Source organism: Phodopus roborovskii, unplaced genomic scaffold (assembly GCF_943737965.1).
Source record: "Phodopus roborovskii unplaced genomic scaffold, PHOROB, whole genome shotgun sequence".
Lineage (NCBI taxonomy): Eukaryota > Metazoa > Chordata > Mammalia > Rodentia > Cricetidae > Phodopus > Phodopus roborovskii.
Window position 1 is genome coordinate 22,854,041 of NW_026126567.1, and position 22,464 is coordinate 22,876,504.

The 22,464-nt window shown below is 39.2% G+C and overlaps 1 protein-coding gene across 2 annotated transcripts in view; it reads right to left on the reverse strand.

Moving 5' to 3' along the window:
- Positions 1 to 10,663, reverse strand: part of Angpt1 (angiopoietin 1) — a 228,653-nt gene extending 217,990 nt beyond the window's left edge. The window contains exon 1 of one of the 2 annotated variants that reach the window (XM_051202540.1): positions 9,879 to 10,663. In XM_051202540.1, the coding sequence (XP_051058497.1) occupies positions 9,879 to 10,175 (297 nt within the window). In that variant the 5' untranslated portion in view covers positions 10,176 to 10,663. The remainder of the gene's footprint in view (positions 1 to 9,878) is intronic. The other variant, XM_051202539.1, reaches the window with a different exon arrangement.
- Between the last annotated feature and the right edge of the window lie 11,801 nt (positions 10,664 to 22,464).

Here is a 22,464-nt window from a genome sequence, read left to right on the forward strand (position 1 = left end):
AATAACCATATTTACTCAGTTGTTCTCATTCAGAACAGTGGAGTGTGTCTTAGCTTACATGAGAATTGTCATAAAATGGGCACAAAATAGTTTGTTTAAAAAACATAAATACAGTAGAGATAAACATGAAAGTTAGCTAAGATCAAACAAACCAGCTTGACAAACTGGACAACATCATCATGCCTACAAAAAGGTGACTTATTTTTTACTCTCATCAGAATTCTGTCTGAAGTGACTATCATGCCTTCTACTATTAGGAAATCACCAAACATCACGTATTCCTAAAGTACAGAAGGGGATAAATGATGTACAAACAGATGACATCTAAATGAAGTTACACACTTTGCCACCAACTAATCATGAGTTACCCATTATTTTAAAACATTTGAGTCTCCTAAGTAGGGATGGATGAACCTTGACATTTTAAGAGTATCAAACAATGAGTGTGCTTTTGTGTTTTTCCTTTTTGGTAACTTCAACATTTAATATTCTTAAAGTGCTTTGTATTTTGACAGATTTCATACTAGCTTAGCAAAAAAATTATTCAGACTAACAAGGCTTGTTGTCCACCAGGAGATTGACTGGAGCTACTTCTGCCTCGTATTTGATTTTCTGGCACTTCTGAAAGTATTTTGAAATAAATTTCTTGGAATCTGTGGCACCTGAGGGTGCTGCTGGGAGAGGAGCCCTTGGCAAGCCTCATTGCACAGTTCTAGACCATCCCCCCAGTTTTTAAGATGACCCAGGAATGTCCTAATCCTTTGAAAATAAAGTTCTGTTGCTACAAATGATGTTAAATACATCAATCAGTTCCATTCCTTCAATTGCATTAACCATTCAAAAATGAAGTTAGGGAGTATCTCAGAGGAGTTACAGAAGGGAAAACTGTAATCAGAAATATAGTGAAAAAAGTTTGATTTTCCATAAAAGAAAAATAGAAAAAATTAAATTAAAGAAAAAGTAGTCAGGGAGCTAGTGATAGAGAAAAGTGTGGTGATGTGTCATGTGATCACTGCCTAGGGAAGAAGCTGGGGACAGGCAGGTTGTGGGGCTCACTGACGAGCCAGCCTAGCCTACTTGATAAGGTACAGTCCAGATAACCAATCTCAAAACAAACAAATAAATAGAATAAAGGTGGGTGGTGCCTGAAAATGACATCTCAGGTTTTCCCCTGATCATTACATGTATACATGTACATAGGTATCCTCACATACAAGCTCATACATACACAAATTATAAACTACTATGTTGGTATTTTTTCAATGTGTTAAATAACTATTGAACTATTGTTTATTAACTACTAAAATGACTGTCATCTGATATTTCCATTCTTATTTCAAAATCAAATGAAACAGGGAAAGGATGAAAAGACTGGAGATAGTGGTAATAATATACATCTTCTATGTCATTTATCTTTGCAAATGAGACAGCATGCAAGGCCTGATGGCTAGAAAGTTCTTGAGCAGGACTAAGTACCCACTGTGAAACCAGCTAGCTATCTGTAAGTTAATAGTGACAACAGTGTTGACATGTATATGATATTCTGGGACTCTTTAACAGTTTAGAGGAAAATGTACGTTAGGTTTAAAAATATTTACTGGTTTCATTTCCAGTTATTAAGGACTAAGATTATAGTTTACCTTCTTTGTTTTTCACAAATGAAACCTGAGACTATCAACAAATCCTATCCCCTACCCAATCACTAAACTTGAAAACACCCCTTACCCTGCAGGCAGCCTTAGCCATTCCATAAAGGTTGATGTCTGTGAATTTGGTGGTATAATAATGTTATGAATAGTTAAGATACTCACATTAGCATCTTATATAAGCACCCTATTACTGTTCCAGCTGCTGATGGCCATTTTTTTTTTTTTTACACATTGACATCTGTGGTAATTTTTTTTTTGTTCCTTCAATAGTTTAAAGCAAACAAAAAAAATACAGTTCATTGGAGACTTGCAGTAAGTCAACTGTAAAAATCAAACAGGATCTATCTTACACCATATTTTTCTAATAAAGGCAAAAAAGCATCTTCAGAAATATAAACTTCCTAATCCGGTGTGTTCTAGGACTGGGCTGATCATGCCCTGCATTTGACAACCGAGCATCCCACTCCTTGCTCGTCCTTTCTGACCTCTGCCCGAGTGAGTTCACTTTCTGATGTCTGATCTGAAACAAATGGCAGGGAGACTAAATGAAAGACTAAACGTATTGTTAATGGAATGATGGGCTACAGTAAGCTTTAGCTGACTCTGTGCAGCCTTGGTATCTGAGAATTTTTTTTTTTCCGAGGAGGAGATTCCAATCACAGATTGACAGCTAGGACCAATCAAGCCTAACCTCTCCCACCTAATATGTCTGTGTAATAACTAGAGGGTAGTATTCAGTACCTGCATGGAAATGAACTCCAAACACAGGAAAAATAATCCAGAGGGGGCTTCGCTCTTTAGAAACTCTTTGATAACAGAGGAGGCTCATCTTTTGTACACATTGTAAAAAGATTTAAACACTAAGAGGCCCTTCTTCCCTCAGATCGTGGGGCCAAAACCAAAGGGGTTTGGAATTTCCCAACTTCACTGCAGAAGATAATCTTGTATTGGAACAAAAGTTGAGGATGACTCAGAATGTAATTAATGTTGTGCATCTGTACAAGCGGTACAGCATAGCTTGTGGTATTTTAAAAAGAAAGAAAAATATAGAAGAAAAAAAGACAAAGCCGAGGGAAAATCCACTCATGAGTCTATACCAGGGCTAAGCACAAGGAAACCTAAACTTCCTAGTGCAGAGTTGTTGTAGGACTGGGCTGATCATGCCCTGCATTTGACAACCGAGCATCCCATTCCTGTCCTTTCTTTCTGACATCTGCCCAAGTGACTTCACTTTCTAATGTTTGATCTGAAACAAATGGCAGGGAGAGCATTTTCCAAGTGCACCGAATGCCACTGGGAGGCTGACTAAAGCCCTTGTCTAAGACCATAAAAATGGTTCCAATGCCTTGTCAACATCCATGCTAATGCCTCGGGCGACAGGATGGGACAGGCACAGCAAACAGGAGACCCCAGACTTGTTTACCCAGAGGTGGCAAATCGGCGTTGTTCTTTGTTCACTTGATGGAGAGGAGGGGAAAGGAAAGACACAAAATTCCCCTGTTTGCACTCGAAAATGTCACCTCACAGCATGCCAAGCCCCATGCCAAGAACTGGCTTAGTCAGGCTCTCTGCCAACTGCCAAAGACCTCATTGTGCCTCCTGGAGGTCAATGTTTTCCTCACACAAGCAGCCTTACTGCCTACCTTGCAATAGTCCCAATATCAATGCAGTTTCTTCTTATGATATAGATAGATAGACAGATATATGTCAAGAAACTTTTTTTTAAGAGCCAGATACTAAAATAAATATTTAGTCTGCATGGGTCATTTAGTTTCAACTACAATTCCTGCACTCTGTCTTTGTAGGAAAAAAACAGCCTTGAGCAAAGCATACAGGAATGAGTGTGGTTGAGGCTCTATTGCAATCAAACTTTATTTATAAACATGGTGACAGGATTTGGCCCAAGAGTAATGGTTTGATGACTCTTCATATGGATTATTTAAAAGATCCCTCATGTTGCGGATCTACCGGGTAATATGTAGAATATAGGTTAGCATTATTGTCATAAATATTATTTGTACTGTGAATATCTCTGTGGAATTATCCATTTCATTACTATTTGAATATTTTCCTCCATTAGTATCTATCAGAGACATTGGTTCCAAGATGTCCCACTGGAGGACAAAATCTGTAGATTCTCAAGTCTCCAATGCAAAAAATACCATATCATTGCCATAGTATATATGCACATCATATGCTTTAAAACAACTCTGGAATTTTTATCATACCTGATATAACCTAAATGCTGTGTAAATGATTGTTTTACCATACTGTCCAGGAAAAAAAAATAACAAAATTTTTGTATGTGTTTTAGTCCCATATTTAGAAAATAATTTTTGAACTAAGGTTGGTTGAAATTGCTGGTATGAAAGTGTATTCTCTGCTCTGTTTTAGAAATTGTTATCAAATGGTCATTATGCAACCAAAAGAATAAATGTAGTCAACAAAAAATTAATCAACAATACAGATACAGTTTTTCCTTCATAGTAATCATGCCTGGGAGAATATCAAGTCATCCCTTCTACAAACATTTACTGAGGCCCCATTATGTGCCATGGACTCTTTCAGGTGTAAGGCAAATTGCACAAGGTGAGACAAAACCTCTGTTCTAGGGGAGTTCACATGCCCATGAATGTCTAAGAATAATTTTCTGAGAAACAGTACTTAATATTATGTAACATAGCAGTAAATGCCATTTAAAAAAAAAATGAGGTGGTTTTGGTTGCCTTCCAGAGTTGAAGGTCAGGCTCCATTTGCTGCAGGAATCATGCTTTTTACACACAGGTCAGTGTGGATCTGAGCTGAAATCCTTTTCCCTACAAACCGTCTTTCATGGTACCAAAAGGGAGGGAAGCAACCAAAAGCCCCACCCAGCTATGACATCTAGGAACCACATCAACCAGCATAGTACAATTATCCAAGGGTTGTCACAGTGGTACCTGTACCATGCCAGAAACCAACAGCTCTCTAATTGAACTAAAGACCAATTAAAAAAGAAGAAAAATGTTCTGGTACTAGAAAGCTAACCAGCTACCCATGGTTAGTGAAGCTGTGGAACCTACACCCTCCAATCTACTAAACAAGCATAATACCTAACTACATTCTAAACATATAATCTGTATACTCACAGGTAAGTGTATGTCTTACCCTTTATTAAAGAAATGTCTCTTTGCAACAAATCGAGACCATAATGGAAAACTATAACTGATCAAAGTGCAGACAAAAGATGATCATGTAATGTCCAGTCCCCCAAAGAAAGATCTGTTCCTAGGAGAAGAGAGGGTAGAAAGATTGTAAGAACCAGAGAAGCAGGGAATTTGATGTGAGAACCTGTCTCTAGAAATGTCAGAGATGTTATACCCATAAAGCCTCATTATCATTGCTGCTTAAACCAGACCTGAACACATGAACAAGGACCACTGTTATTTACTATGCACTGGAACAGACCCACTCTAAGAACCAGGCCCACGCTAAGAGTTTTATTACTAGAGAGTGGGAAAGGGAGAGGAGGGAAAGGGAGAGGAGGGTATGCACAGGCCTATCTGGAAGAAATGCAGAGAGAGAGAGAGAGACAGAAACTGAGAGAGACACAGAGAGAAAGACAGACATGCACAGACACAGACATACATACACACATGCGCACACACACACACACACACACACACACACACAGAGAGAGAGAGAGAGAGAGAGAGAGAGAGAGAGAGGCTTGTCTACCTTTAAAGGTTGCTCATGCCGTGCATATGGGGACTTATGCATATGGGGACACCATGCATTCAAATAAGTTACATAGGGCCCTGGAATGACTAGGCATTTTACCAGAAGACTGATGGCACTTGTGCAGCCACCCCTGGAAATGCTAACACCTGGGGTGACTTAAGCATTTTGCCTGCATGCTGATGGTTACATATGCAGCCGTGGGACCCCAGAAATGTTGGAAATGCTAAAAGTCATACTAATAGACATGCTAATATAGAACGGGAAACTTCAATGTGGCTCCAACACTAGAGAAATAGTTCCAGGCAACCAAGGAAAGCTGACAGTGAGAAACAGCCTTCCTCAGCAGAGAACCTGAGACTTAATTATCAATACCCAGTGCTCAGTCCCCAAATCATATACATACAAGTAAAATTATAAACAGACTAAACATGTTGTATTTATATATTCACATATTAAACAATTAACAGCATAAGAGCTAATGGACTGAAGAGAGAATTCAAGGGGATATGTACAAGAGGTTGGAGATGAGAAATGGAAGGGGAAATGATGTGATTGTATTTTAGGTTTTTTTTTTTTAACCATAAAAACGAGGCGGTGTAACGTGGCACTCAGCAAGCTGAGGAGGAGAAGGTGGCACAGGGGAAATGTCTGAGGAGGTGAAGACCTAGGGGGACAGAAGCATCCATGCTAATAGCCGGGGACCAATTTTCTGCACTCAGTAAATAGCTTGTAAGTGCCCCAGGGGAAGGAGCTTGTCTCCTGGAGAAAACACAAGAAAAGCCATGGCATCTGAGTGTCTGGAATGTCCTTTGAAGGTAATAATGATGGGGCCAGTGAGGGGGGAAAGGGAGGATGGTGGAAGGCTTTGTGGTAAGGAACTGGGGATTTGCTCTTTCAGGATGGGGAGTTCTAGGAGAATTTTAAGGGAGAAATCATTTTTTTCTCATTTTAAATGACACACTCCACTAATTACCTATGGGGTGATCACTAGCCAATGACTGTTCAGTGTGAAATGGTGGAAGAAGGGATGAGCATGAACTGGGAAAGGTCTTGCCTTGGCCCTAAACCCTGCGGTCTACTGAAAGAATTAATATTGGGTAGAAGCTTACACTGAGTCTATGGCATCCACAACTGCCCAGCTTCTGTGGCCAGAAAGGGTTTTATTCCTTCACAGCGCAACAAGTAAAAAGCATGATAGCAGTAGTAGCAACCAAACCTCCTGTAACCCTCACATTTAGGAGGCTGAGGCAAGAGGATTGGTTGGTTGATCAGCCATAGGTGCAAGGCCACCCAACACTACACAAGATAGTGAGTTCTAAGTGCTGGCTTAGAGTAAGTGCAGAGTAAGACCTTGTCTTAAAAACCAAGCAAATATAAAAACCCACAATAACAAAACACAGTGGCAATGACAGCAACAACTATCAAGAGGGGCCAGTGAGATGGCTCTGAAGGTGAAGGTTATTTGCCACCAAGTCTGAAGACCCAAGTTTGATCTCTGAAACACAAATGGTAGAAGGAGAAAACTGATTCTTACAAGTTGTTTTATGACCTCCACAGAAATGAGAGAGAGAGAGAGAGAGGGAGAGAGAGAGAGAGAGAGGGGGGGGGGAGGGAGGAAGGGGGATGGGAGAGAGGGAAAAAGAAAGAAAGTTAAAAAAATTCAATAATAGTAAATTAAAAAAAGTCAACATCCATTTGTATTCACTGTTAGGTACCCAAGATGTGTTCACTTTCATTCAACTGCTATCATTGGGAATAGTTCCCCAAAGAGCTTTATAATATAGGAGCTTCAAATAATAAATCTAACCATGTACTATGAACATAAGATTACACAGCTCCCAGCTTTCTGGCAAGTGCTGTCATCTGACATCATATTAACAACAGAAGATCACGGAAAACGGACCTTCTTGAATTAAGCCCATGATGTCAAGAGAGTCATACCATCAAGTTCTGATATTTGCAGAAACTAATGGATCATTTGCTCTCTCACATAACTTGCTTGTGGGTCGTAAGACATACAAAGTTGGGTAATTGAAAATTGAGAGCCTTATAAGGTGAATCTTGTGATGACCAACATCTTACAAAGAGTATTTATAAAGATCCACTTTACCAGTGTTTAAGGATAAGAATAGATTACCAAAAACAATCGTCTGGCTTTATCTAGCCTTGATAACATTTATTCTACATCAGAACTCCTGACAGTGATGCCATGTGGTATATAATATGTATCATACTTTGATTAATAATCTTGTTGAATCAACTGGACTGATTTGATGTATATACAGTTGGTATCAGTTTTAGAAGTACATTACTTCTTAATCTAAAGCAGCTATTAACAATCAAAATAGGAATGGCAAAAGCTATAAATATTGTATTCCAAATAATTATGGTTAAAAAGAGTGTGCATATGAGTTCAAAACAAACATATTACATGAAGTTTAGAGTCTGAGTTGAAGAAAACACTAATTAAGGGAAATTTATGAGAGTCTTTAGCAAGTTCTTTGATGAATGCATTTATTTGGTTACTTGATCCTCCAACCAATCACATTAACAGTGACAAAAGATATGCAAATCCAAGCAGACAATAGCCAAGCCAATTGCTCTGACTCATACCAACTGGGACATTTCAACATATTCAGCTTGATTCATTCTTGTGAGGATTGATATAACCAAGGAACATTTTAATACTTATGCTTGGCTATAATCTGAAAACTATGCCATAATCTGACTAAGAACAAAGCAAGCAGGAATCCAATTTATTTCACAAAGCAAATTAACATGCGAAATGTGTGCATGATGTAACCCCAGCAGAATTGTGCATATGCCCTGTCACTGCTGAATAATTGCATAGCAACAACAACAAAAAAAATATGTACTGCTGTGTGAATCACCATTTTGAGTGTATGTTTAAAGCAAACAAAACATGACATTTTTGGTAGAATAGCTCATTCACAATTTAGAAGTATATTTCCCACTGGTGTCCCCCTCAAAGAACCCAGACTAATTTATCATGATTCAGTTCTCTTTGAAAACACTGTGGATGGGATATCAACCATAATAACAAACTATTAAACCAAAGTCATTTATTCACTGTAGAATGAAATTTTGCCAAAGAAAAACCAGATGTTCTATCATAAACTAATACTATGAATAGTGCCGGGAAATTTATCTATGATCCTTAAAGACTGTTTGCCTCCTACATTTCACCTGTGATCTGTAGCAGGAAGCTGCAATTCCAAGTTTGGGAACTCCAGACCTGCCAAGTTCCAGTCCACATGACCAGAGAAAATAACTGTGATCTTAGTTCAGTCCCTAGTGGACAGAAGGAGAAGAACTACCACCAGGCACGATTCAGCAGGCAGAGACCTAATGTGACTGGGACCTCACAGAACAGAAGTGTGTCTTTCCTCCACCTCACATCTTCTTAGAGGGTTAGCTGTGATAGCCTACTAGTGATCCTCCTGCCCAGTGTTTAGCACAGGTCCTGGGGGAGAAGAGTCCACAAAAGGAAATGCTGCCATGGCTATAGAAACGTTCAATTACCTGTTATGTGGCTAAACAGCAGAAAGGGAATGAGTTGGAGAAACCACACACCATTGAGAAGGCAGTCTTAATAACAGCAACTACAAAATGTTCCGTGGCTCAGGAAAAGGGAGCCATGTGCCCATCAATTTAACTTGAATAAATCTGGATCAAATGTGTATTCAATTTAACGTTTGGAAAGAGACTGAGACTCTCTGAGGGCACTGTCTCTGTAACTAACCCAGGGAAAGGAGGTTGGTCAGGAATTAGCACTGCCTTCTTGTGTTCAGCCCAGTCTGCAGGTGCACTCAGGAAACACCGTGGGTTTAATTTCTACCTTCAATGTGGGCAAAACCCCTTTCTTGTAGCTTCATATCAGAATGTGCTTTCTTGATTTTTTTTCTCATGCACAGATGAAACATATGACAAATGTCATCCCTGCTCCTCCAGTGCTTGAGAATTTAAATCCCCTTTACTAACAAATACAATCTTTCTAAACGAATATAATACTCTCACTTCATGATAGTTTTATTAAAAGTTGGGGGTTGGGAACTAAATATTTTATGACGATTTCCCACGGTAGCACACTAACTCCTTTCTTTTTATACCAGCTTGTCTAAGAACTGCGCGCTTTCCTTTCTACAGTTGGGCTTTGACAGTCAGAATGCTCAAGATAAACTTTACAATAGAGAAAAGGAGCGCTAACATAAAATGTGTCAGTGTTAGATGCACAAACGAGAAGGCAGCCACAAGATCAGAGGTTCGCAGGAGCCCCAGCCACAAGATCAGAGGTTCGCAGGAGCCCCAGGATCCTTGGCTTACCCAGGAAGTAGAGCCCAGAGAAGAGAGCCCCTTTTCTTTTGCAAACACTGCTCCCTGGTGCAAAAGGTAAACACAAATGCCCCCCTATGGAACTCTGAGCTCGCTGCTGCACGGATGGAACGGAAAGGGCTCTATGCAATTAGAAACTGAAAGCGGATCACTTACTTTCTGCAGCCACTGAGTATAATTTTCCATCACATGCTCCAGATGCTGAAGTTTCTGGGAAGAGAAATCAGGCTCCACGTGTGGAGCGTCCCTCTGCAGAGCGTTCGTGTTGTACTGTTCCGTCGCACTCTCACGGCAGTTCCCGTCGTGTTCTGGAAGAATGAAAGTGTAGGCACATTGCCCATGTTGAATCCGGTTATATCTTCTGCCTCCGTTTTCTGGACTTCGGCGCTGGTTGCTGCACCCTATGTGAGTCACAATGGCAGCGAAGAATGCAAAGGAAAGGAAAACTGTCATTGTACTGCCAGCACTCGCCTTCCGTGCCTCCTACAAAGCTTGCTCTTCTCTTCTGACCTTTAAACTAGTTCTTTATTTCAGGTAAAACTGCTTGTTTGACTCTTTCCCCTTTAAAGAAAGCGTTTAAAGGAGATCCACAGAAAACTAGCCATTTGTTAGCTTTGTTCTAAAATGTTACTTTAAAAAAAAAAAGTTTACTGTAATGATAGTTTCCTACGTTAAAACTTGAGATATTTATTGCATAGTAGCTGAGATTTATTGTTTCCTCTCTGTGTGACTGTTCAGCGTGGAGGCTGCCTGAGTCAGCTGCGAGTACATATTCTAGCCCCGTTCCTCTACCCTATCTGCAGCAGATCTGCTATTTTCTCCCAGACCTCAGTGAGTTTTATTAAGGTTGCACATCCAAGCCAAGCTGGAAGCAGGCAGCCTTTCACAAGATGACTTGACAGGAATGCATGAGTGTGCCCCTATGCTAAGGATTGCTGATGGCTTTGGGCGGAGGATCAGCTTACAAATTGGCTAGATGCGCATGACCTCGATCATGTATGGGCCTCCCGCCCCTTCCGCAGACAATTGCCTTGAGCCCTTAGCAGATGCACAGAAAATCAATAAACTGAGTAGTCCACCTTAATACATTTGGGTGTGCATGCTGACCTACTAAAATCTATCACACTAGAAATATGTTTCCAATGTTACTGCTTAATTGAGAAACTCCAAATTGGCACAATCTCCAATCGATTATTTCATTTTTATAATTCTGAAAAGTATTAAATTAAAATTTCATTTTTTTTACTCTGGGAAAAAAACATTAAAACACTATTTTTAGAGATGTCATTCTCCCTTTGTATTTACTTAGGCTTTTGGGAGGTAAAGAAAAGAATCAAATCATCAATTTATCAAGGAAATTACCTTAATTTGTCACTCACAGTGACATGGCATGTGCATACTAAGTAGCATTTTCTGAGTACTTTTGGGTATATGGATTTCAAATAAAGCTGGTTTCTTGGTCAGAATGCAGCCGTTTACATTTTTTTGACTATAAATTGAGCAACTTCCCTACCAAAACAATGTGGTTATAGCTTAAGACAGTGGCCTGACAATTATTAATTCCTGTGGTACATGCTAATCATATATTTCACAAGAACCTCTGGCATCGCTATGGCTGTCTTTAACACTGCTATGGAAATTCCACACAAATCCTCTGTGGCGACAGAGGCCAACCCTCTGAGAGCAAGCATGTATCAGGTGTGCCAATGGCTTATACAAGAGAAACCTCCGTGGTTTTATGAAGAAAGACATGGTCAGAAGGTGTTTTCCCAAGTACAGAATATAAATATTTCAACAAGGAGACAGTTAGATACAAAGACCAGGAGGTGATTACAGAATTTAGTATGGCACCAGCATATTTACTGGATATGGGTATTAGGCATGTTTTGTTACGTGCAGGGTTTTCATCAGGAACTGAGTGAGCTTTTAAGGAGCCCCTCCTCTAAGTCATGTGTACAAACAGAAACCACAGCGTGCCTGCAGTGTCCTCAAACAGGAGTGGGGCAGCGGGTGAAAGTCAGTGGTGGTTAGAGATACATTTTTAGGAAGAAGAAGAGAGGTCAACATAAACTCCAAAAAGTCTGTGGTTTGCTTGGGGGAAAAGAACAGTAATAGCATTTCTCAGTCCTTTCTATACCAAATAACACATTTCTGATCAGATGATATATTATGCCAGACATAGGAGGTAAAAAAAAAATCTCTGACCATTACTAGAGGCTTGTATTATTACAAGGGTCATAGGAGATACTATTCCTAGGCAGTTATAATCACTCTAGTTTGCTATTCGTCAGCTCACATTAAACACTCTATATACTACCTCATTTAATCACGGCAACAAACCTAAGATGTAGGTATTATGTTTAACTCCCTCTTTTTTTTTTTTTAATCAACAGGAAACTGAGTCACAGAAAGCCTGGTCAGCTACAGCTCCAATAGCTTGCTGATGATTATGCAAATGGGCTCTGAGACTAACTTTCTAACCAGACAGACTTTCAGCCTGTCTTTGAAGACCTCTGAGAGGAATGAAAGGCTCCAGCTAAATTGTGCTACACACTCAACATAGAGAACTTGCTGGTACCCAGTAAAGAAAGGACAGGAATATATAGTTTACATCTCTATGTCTTAAATTGGTGTCTCATGTAGCCAGAATGGGATTGAATTTGTGATATCCCTGCCTCTACCTGATACTTCTTTAGCAACACACCTACTTGATACAATGCTAGGGATTGAATCCAAGTCTTCATGCAAGCTGGACATATGCTCTACCAACTGAGATACTTTCTTAACACAAATATGATTTGATTTTTTCTCTGCAGCCCCATAAGTGCTGGGTATCCCCTACGCAACCATAGGATGAAGCAGACTAGCAAAGCAGATTGCCTAAGAATGCTTTTCAACGATGCTTACATTGAAAACCATCCATAGAAAGAAAGAGTGTCCAAAACCAACACCTATAAGTGCTTTGTTAAGAACTAAATGCAGCTGAAAACTGGCAGGGAGTTAATGGAGGACTGATGAGGTCCCTATTACAGCACCCCTGTGTTTCCACAAGGTTGTGCTCTGTGTGTGTCTGTCCATGTGAATATTCCAATCTGAACAAATGAAAAGAAAGTATACAGTTTCCTCAGGGAAATACAGATAACTAGGAAAAGGGAGACTGAAGCCAGACTAAATGGGTTAAAGGTGACCAAGAGAAGAAGATGTTTCAGGATTATTTTCCAGAAATAAAAAAAAGTTCACAATAGTGGAAGAGCTAGTATCAATCTAGAGAAAATGTCCACAGATCAGACATAAACAGCTAAAAAAACACAGAAATGTCTATACATCCCTCTGTTCTGAAACTCCAACGAAAGGACAGTGTGTAGGCCTTGGGGAGCCCCCACTCACTAAGGTTAATATGCTTTGGAGCCATGGATCTGACCAAGCATGACAGATAATTGTCACAAGCTAGCTCTTCGGAAATATTCCGCAATTCAGGAATTAACAGGAAGTACAAGCCATTAAAATTGTTTTCTGCCTCACCTCCAAACTTTTTTATAATTCTAAAGAGATACACAATTACATTAAGTTTAAGTCTGGAATACACTAGTTTTGAAACTTGGAATAATGGCATGTGAATCATAAGTCATACTGGCATATAATTTACATATTTATATAAATGCTGGAATTTCCACTGTAATCAGGGACTCCATTAAAATGGGTACTGAATGGCCCAAAATATGCCCCCCCAAACTAAGGTTTGTGGCTTTCTCTGTGAAGCTTTCTGATTTCAATAATGCCCAGTAAGTGGCGATAGCTCTGTTAAATTCGATAACCTCCTCTTCATATCTCTCACCATCTCATGCTTCGTTCTACTTGTTTCTTTGATCTCTTTGCTTTTGTTCCTAGCTCTCCCTTTCTAGCTCTGAGCAGTTACAGTGATCTCCCTTCTTTCATCATTGATTTCCCCAGCACTTATTATGTACTTCATTTGAAGGAATAAAGCATTAAGGGAGTGAGTGAATGGAGTAACTAATTACTTAACTGATGTATTTTTCAGGTTTTTTGGTTACTCTAAGACTACTCACACTCATTGTTTTTGTTGGGTAAGTTTTCCCAGAACCTCTAAAACATAAGGGAGTATGGTAAATCCAAACTTATCCTAAAGAATTAGATAGACATAAAAATACAGTGCAATGTCAATACCCTTTGACAAATTATTTTTCATCTAATGTCTATTGAGCCCCCACAATTGTATGTTATTGCACCCATCCTGAAGATGAGAAATATAGGTCACATAAAGGCCCATTACCTAAGACCCATGATTATTTATATGGTAGAGTGAGAATTTGATCTTTCACTTTTCTCTTAGTCACACATATCTCACTGAACGAGGCTGCTTACAAGAATGTTTCAGTACTAGGACTCAAACGGAAATTCTTAGAAGTTAGAATACATGAACGGCAGGGACCTATTCCCAAACACAGCCCCATCGATCCCTGTTATGAGCTTCCCAATCAGTGCTAATACTAAATCAGAACACACTAGTATTGTTGTCCCATCTGCTCATCAACAAGGAAGCCGGTTGCTTGATCAGGCAATTCTTTCAGTCCATTCTGAATGATTACTTCCATGTCAGATCACTCACAGCCCTTTTGTCATGTTAGTGACACAGCAGATGGAGATACAACATCAAGCTAATCCAGGAGACGAGACGATGCAGGGTCTTGCCTGCTAACTAGCAGCCTATCGTGGGTACATGTGAAATGTCCCATGTTCAAGTTAATTGAGAAAACACCACTAAAATATGTAGACACAACTGTAGATGAACTGAGGGCTAGAGACAAAGGTAGATGAGGAAACTATTACTTAAATATAGACTTGCCTTCTGGTGGAAGAAATTCCTGGCAATTAGTGAATGTCTTGCTTGCAAAGTTAATTTTTAACCATAGAAAATCAAGGTAGAAAGAGCTAATGCAGAATTTGCTCTAAGAAAGGATGGAAAGACTAAGAGACTCAGGGAAAGATCTGGAAACAGAGGCCTAGAGTAAGTGAAGTCTGGAGGGTGGGTGGAACAGGGTCAAAAAAGAGAAGGACTTGTGGCTGTGTGGCCACAGGAGGACAGGAGAAGGAGATGTTATATTAGGTAGGCGGATTGTGGTGACATGGTATTTCCTGTGGATAAGAAGAACCCTTGGTCTTGTTTTGTACATGGAACAACATGTGGATTGTGTAAACTATGACTGTGAACACAGGCTCCCTCTTCTACGTTGGTTTTTACATTGGATCAGGGTTCTGGATGCAGGGAATCTGCCTTTCTTAGGAATGGCTAGATCCTCAGTTTCCTGACACAGAGTAGAAATTGGGTAACTACTGTACAGCACACTGACTAATGACATATTGACTTCAAGTTTCAGTGCTCACAGTAAAGGCATAGAAGCACCTCTTGGGTATTCAGACTCTAAAAGGAGCCCCAGATGTGATAGGATATTAATACCTAAAAGTTCCTGCCATGTTGGATGGACACGAACAAGGATGGAACATGTGTTCAATAAACATCTCGGGATTACCTTCTGTTGGGTCATGACTTGTCATTTATAAAGTGGAGGTAATTGTTCTAGGTACAGCTAGCAGCAAGAAACAGAGAAGATGTTTGTATACAGCAGAAATTCAGGTGCCAGAATTAAATACATACCAGAATAGAGACAGACAGCAATTGGGGTACCCATTAAAAAATCTATGGGACCTCTGGCAGTGGAACCAGTATTTATCCCTAGTGCACAAATGGATTTTGGGATCCCATTCCCTATGGAGGGATACTCTCTCAGTCTAGATATTCAGGAGAAGGCCTAGATCCTAAATGATGTGACAGACCTTGATGGTCCCCCATGGGAGCCTCACCCTCCTGAGGAGTGTAGATGGGGGGTGGTTAGTGGCAGAAATGGAAGGACAGGAGGGAGAGGGAACTGGGATTGGTATATAAAAAATATTGTTTTTAATTTAAATATAAGTTAATTTAAAAAAGAAAGAAAAGAAGATATTTTATTAGGGCAAAAATATTTAGTTTACTTTGCATTACAAAATGCCATCCTCCTTCTCTTTTGCTCTGTGGAGATATCATTACCTATATAAGATGAAAAAGCTCTCTCTCTCTTTCTCAAACTCTTCCAACTTTCTAAAAGAGTATTTTTTTTTACATGTCCTCTAAAATAAAACTTTTTCTTCGCAAAGTTGAGAATTTGACTTCATGGGTCGTGAGCGCCAGTGGTAGCTGGCCTTTCTTTGTAAGACAAGTGTGATAACTACTGGTTGTGATATTTTCAATGAGAATGTCTCCATAGGCTTGGCTAGTTAAATACCTGGTCACCAGTTGGTGGTGCTGTTTGAGGGAGGTAGTGTGTCCTTGCTGCAACTTGCAGGTGTCAGATGCTGAGACTGTCTAGTCTTGCCACAATCCTAGATCATTCCCACTTTGGTGTTTGCAGGAGAGGATGCAAATTATGCCTAAAAATCACTCCTGCTAATATGGATTCTTTCTGGAGACATACCGCCACAATAGACTCATCCTCCATTAAACTCCTCCAGGTCATGTGATTTTATCACAGAAACAAACAAGTAACTAATGTTACCCTCAACCATTACCACTCGTCTAAAACTCAATGACTTTGGACTTCCGGTCCAGAAAAGTGAAATGAAAGTGACATCTACTCACTCTGCAGTGAAAAGTCTGTCATTCACATATACTCCTATTTAAAATTAAAATTTTAAACTAGTAATTTCCTGTTGCTGTTGAAAATTTTTGTGCAGAAATAGGAGCATTGTCTATTCAACCCTGATAATGTATAAAAACCAGAGCAAACTAATGGTTCCACCAAATCCATCTTCTCATAGGAATTAGCTTATTGAGTCTCCCGACTGAGTATGGCTTATGGGTTATTTAGGAGGGTGTGTGTCCCTCAATGCATCTGTACTACCCCCAGAATTTCTCACACCAGCATGATTGACAACTTCCTCATGCTAAATAGATGGAGTGCCCTCTCAGTTAATTTTCTATATTCTATAGACTCCATTACCTCCTAAAACCACGAGACCATGAACAACTTGGGCAGTACATAGTGCTAGAAGGATTAATAAGGAATGGCTAGACTCTCAGTGGAGAGTCTAATAACTCACTCCCCCTTTTCTTTGAGAGAATGTCAACATGCCCATCAAGAGGGTCTCTTGCAAATAACCAAAGCTGCTGATAGAGATGCTATAGGTTTTACGTTCAGAGGGCAGTACTCCCTAACACCTGCAAACTTGGATTTTAACACACTATGTAAATAGATTCCTTAATTTTGCCAGGCTGTTTCTTTTTCTTCTCCTTCTCCTCCTCTTCCTCCTCTTCCCCTCAACCCTCTCTCTCTCAAACTCATTTTTATGTATGGATAACCTAGACTTACTTCCAATGTAGCAATATCTCAACTGTCTACCTCTTGCTTGCCTGCATGGTCTCTTCCTTTGTGGACAAGGTAGGACACAAAAAAAAGATTCTTTTTCATTTTGGTTTGTCTACATCATTTCCTGCCTGAGCTATTGGAAGTTGGATGACATTAGACACAACAGTTCTTTTAAACATAGCCTCCTCCTCTGTAGAATAAATAGTATAAACTACGCGAAGGTGCTGAGAAGTAATACAATGAGTATAAAGTACTGAGTTCAGTGCTGAACAGATATAAAAGGTAAATGATAATTCTTGGGTTTCCCCATGTGTGTTCTCTCTTGTCATCAAAAATTCGTCTAACTTCTGACCTTGTTTAATTGAATTTTATGACTGTGTTTATCTAATTCTGTCCCCTATCATTTCATCCTCTTAAACACTTACGATCATTTCTGAGCCTCGTAAAAATCACAAATTTAAGAAGCACATTTTGAAATGAGAGGGTGGTCACATCCACAGTAATAGCTCATGTAAACAGTTCTGCTCTCTTTGAGAGCAGGGACTTTCAAGTTCTTCCTCACTGCTACATCCCCTTCACCTGGAACAGTAAGGGCCTGGCACACAATAGGTCCTGAATAAATATTTGTTGAGTGGATGAAACAACTTGGGAACAATTTGACAAGGATCTTCTACCCTAAGTGGTCAGGCCAGAGAAGCAACTGGTAAGGCAAACAGACAAGGAACCGGTCACATTTGGAAGTAAGAACTGAATGTTCTGAGAGCCCATGGGAGCAACAAGGATGTCATCCAGAGCTCTACCACCATGACTTGTTATCCAACTCATTTCCAGCCAGTTCAACCAAATAACTTTATTTTTTTAAGATCGTCTTTTATGTCTGGACTTGGGGCATTATTATTTCATTCTGTTTCCTGGGAGATAATGTTTGCCTCTGACACAATGAAAATGAAAGGAAACATTCTAATATTAATCTTAGGAAAAAAATATGCACTGTGGCTTGACTTATACACAGCAAAGGAAACCTTATTTTATCACCCACCCCCATAAAAAGTCAGTTTTATGCCCCACCACCACCCCAGGCTCTAATCAGATTAGGAATTTGGCAATTAAATTAGGAAATAAATTCCAGTGGTATTTGAAACTATGATTGCCTTAATCAGATTCCTAGTTCATATATCGCCTTGCAAACACTAGTCCTTTTCATGATTATCTTAGTCATAATACGTTTAATTCTGAAAAGTTACTGCTTCCTTTTCTATCAAGTGCCTGGTATGGTTCATTCCCTTTGACATTTTTTTTTTCTTTAATTAGTAAAAGTCTTAAAAAGAAGAACTTAAGCAACTGAAAAAAGAATAGACTAAATGATACCTGCAATGGGTGAAAATTAGGGAAGATCACAATGGCCTTGCTTTTCTCCACATCATCTCCCATCCTCTTGTGATATGCACAGTGGGATCACTTCAAGCATCGGGGATACCAAACCTATGTATTTTTGCAAATAGTTTTAAATTCATACTATAATCACACAGTCTTCCGACTTGCTAGTTCCACTGTCCTATTGTATTCCCAGCTACCTCAGATTTTAAGCTTTTAGCTTCCTTAGATTTATCCTCAGCAATAGCGTTTGGAAAATGAAACACTGGTATTTCCCCTAGTATATGTTGAAATAAACACAGAATATTTCAGTGAATATCTCTGCAGGAATAACCTATCCAACAGTGGAATTCTTACTGGAATGTGGGCTACATGCTGGGAAATACCACCTAGTTCTCCTCGTAGAAAATAAATGGCCAACATCTCCTGTCAATATGTCTATGGAAAATAATATTGTCCGGCAGTTTCTTAAAATGAATTTGCTTTAGGTCCAGGATGTTTAAGGATCGTTTTCATTCTGTAGTCACTTCAGCAAAACAAACAATGTTTTGGAAAGAGGTTTATCTGTTTATCCTGGCAGAGAGCTCCAGAGGAACTCCCCTAGGCCTCATACAGGGAAGCCATTGCAGGGATTGGCAGCAGCCCTGTCTTCAGTATTGTGTACCAATAGAAAAGCCCAGCCAAAGCTCTGCAATGAAAACCACTGACAGACCTGATGCCAATCATTCTTCGCTTGCATCTGGCAATGGGAAGGACAGTGGGTTACTTAGCATCTATGATAATCCTTCACTCTTCTGTGGTCTTACATTTGAAAAAGCATTAGGGGAATAGTATGTTTCATCTCAAGAGTTTCATTCCCTTGGGAGAACTAACATTCCTAACTCAAACCCTTCAGAAAGCCACAAAACACTTCAGTTTAAAACAACGGGGAGGAAAGTTAATATTTGAAGACCCAGTTGTGAACCAATTAGCCTCGGTGCAGCAAGAGTATTGTTTACTGAGTACCTAAATATATTAAGGGCTGTGCTAACCGCCGTGCAAGCATAACCCCATCTGTTCTGATCATTGCAACAACCCAATATGTAGGAAATATTTTTGCTGTCATTTTTTATTTTTTTTATTTTTATTTTTTACAGAGGAAAGAATATTAAAGAATTTCAGACACTATAGAAACTCACTGTTTGATGATTTCAGATTATAATCTTTTGATCACTACATATACACAAACCTTTAGTCAATTCTGTTATGGCATCTGTTCATTTAGATTCCCAACTTAATTCTTCCTGGTTTTAGTATACATTCCCTTAATTGTTAATCCAATAAGAAGCAGAACACTTGACAGAGAATTAAACAAATGCAAAGTTCTATGAGTTGAAAATTAAAACATTATTGTTACTCCCAAAAGTGAATAATTATATTCATTGCATGTCAATTGGTTTATATGCATTACCAATTACCAAATTTAATTTAAAAATATTTAAGTGTGTGTGTGTGTGTGTGTGTGAGAGAGAGAGAGAGAGAGAGAGAGAGAGAGAGACACACACACACACACACAGAGAGAGAGAGAGAGAGAGAGAGTTGGTACTAGAGGAGACAAAAGAAGATGCCAGATCCCCTGGGGATGAAGTTACAGGTAGGTGTGAGCTTTCTTCCCACACACTGGATATTGGTTCAAGGAACTGAACTCTAGTCCTCTCAAACAACACCCAGCACTCTATAAACTGTGGAGCCATTTCTCTGGCCCCTCAAATTTAATCATTGAGAAAATTATTGACCTGGTTGCAGTTGTCAGATGAAGAAACTAAAGACTCAAAAAGGACCTTGACACAGGCTCTACAGGAGTAATATTTTCCCTGACCTTCTGACTTTAAAGTCCAGTCATTATAACTAATATACTAAGGCAAATTTTCTCAAACACATGAAATAATCACTTAAAGCTATTTGTATGGATATCTATGATCAGCTAGCTCCTTGACTTCCCTGAATACAAGGATTAAGAGAATTCAGTTATTCACAAATTGTGATCCTGACTGCATGGCATCAGGGCCACCTGAAATCTACTGAGCATAGTCCACTCCTTCTATGAAGACGACTTACAAATAATTATGATATGTGCTCACAAATGGGTTGCTTCTTCACCCCTTAAAGTAGTGACCTTTTAGTATCTTTATGACTCTCATATAAATAAAAGAGTCCCAGTTTACTCTTCTGATTTGGGTTCAGTTTGGGATATAGCCTTAATATTGTACATTTTAAAAAGGCATCATTTTTGTTTGGTTGGTTATTTTTGATTTTTGGTTTTGTTTTGTTTTGATGTTCAAACCAGGGTTTCTCTGTATTGCTTTGGAGCCTGTCCTGGAACTAGCTCTATAGAACTTACAAAGATCTGCCTGCCTCTGCCTCCCGAGTGCTGGGATTAAAGGCGTGCATCTCCAACACCCAGCTTAAGGCATCAGTTTTTAATGTGTAGCCATGGTTGATAACTACTGGTTATAATTGAAAAAGCTAAAAAATAAATGCTGTAAGACAACTCTGTCTACTACAGAGAAAGATTTAACTTCCTTGGATATGTATTTGTGCTGTATTTCTGGAGTATCCTTTTAATTTGAAGAAAATAAACAATCTTAATGCCTGTAAAAAATTCTGTCTTGTTTCTGTTTAAAAATTAATTTAAAAATTAATGTTTATTTCTGGAGCATTTAAGGACACAAAGATTAGCACAAAGAACATTCAAGAGCTCATTACTTTGTTGAACTAATTTATCTCTTAAATTTGTATTTTAAAGCCTTTACACACAAGGACACAGTGTTTATCTCAATTAATAATTAACAACCGCTGTTATAACATACTCTTTTTTTCCCCTCATGAAGCAATTTAGTTTTTCCCAAAATAAAAAATAAGTGTCTGTGTTTTCATTATCAACTGTTCCAGTACCTGACTTTACACTTGGAATGAATGTAGTGATTAGAAAACCAGCATTAACAAGTTGTTTCTCCTAAGTAAGTTAGAGAAGTTTTGGCATTGCTAATCATCTTCATTGCAGTTATAAGACCTATGTGGGACTCTTAGTTTCTGTTATGAACCCATGAGATTTGGAGCAAGTCATTCTTTACATCTAAGTAGCACTATGTAATTCAAGCCAACAGCATTCATACTGTCTGCAAAATGGAAGCAACCGCAATGCCCACCATTATATTAAAGAACGAGGAAAATGTGGTAGGTTCATACAGAGGAATGTTACTTAGTCACACAGACAAATGAAATATTGATACAAGCTATGACATGAAGGAACTTAGAAAATATTGAACTGGTGTGTTTTTAAGGGTGATAGAATTGGGAGCCCATGATCATACCAAGCCTCTGAGACAGTAGCTCTAGGTTGTCATGCAAATCCAAAGAATGAAATGCACAGAGCACATCAGAGTAAGTTTTAGAGAAAGACATTTTACTAGAGGGAGAAAGAAAGGAAGAAAGAAAGAAAGAAAGAAAGGAAGGAAGGAAGGAAGGAAGAGGGGAGGGAGGGAGAAAGGAGAGAGAGAAGGAAGGAAGGAAAGAAGGAAGGAAGGAAGGAAGGAAGGAAGGAAGGAAGCAGACTCCTGCATTGCAGGAGTGAGTTCAGTAAACAGTTCCACTGAACTACTGGTCTGTGGGTTTTTATAGAACTTACAGCAGACATTTCAGTGAGGCTCAGGGAGTTGCTGAATTCAGTTAGACCACCCAGGAGATGTCCAGGTACTTCTTTGTTTAGGTCATATTCTCACATATAGGTTCCAGACAAGGATGCTCATTTAGGAGAAAAATTAAGAATGGACCAGAAACCAGAACTCCCACTGGTATTCTTGGCTTCCAGCAAGGACAGAATTGATGACAAGAGTAATGTTTTCTGAAGTGTTATCCTCAGGGTCTCCGCCATTACACTGCCTTACCAGTTCCTATCCCTGGTTCTGAAT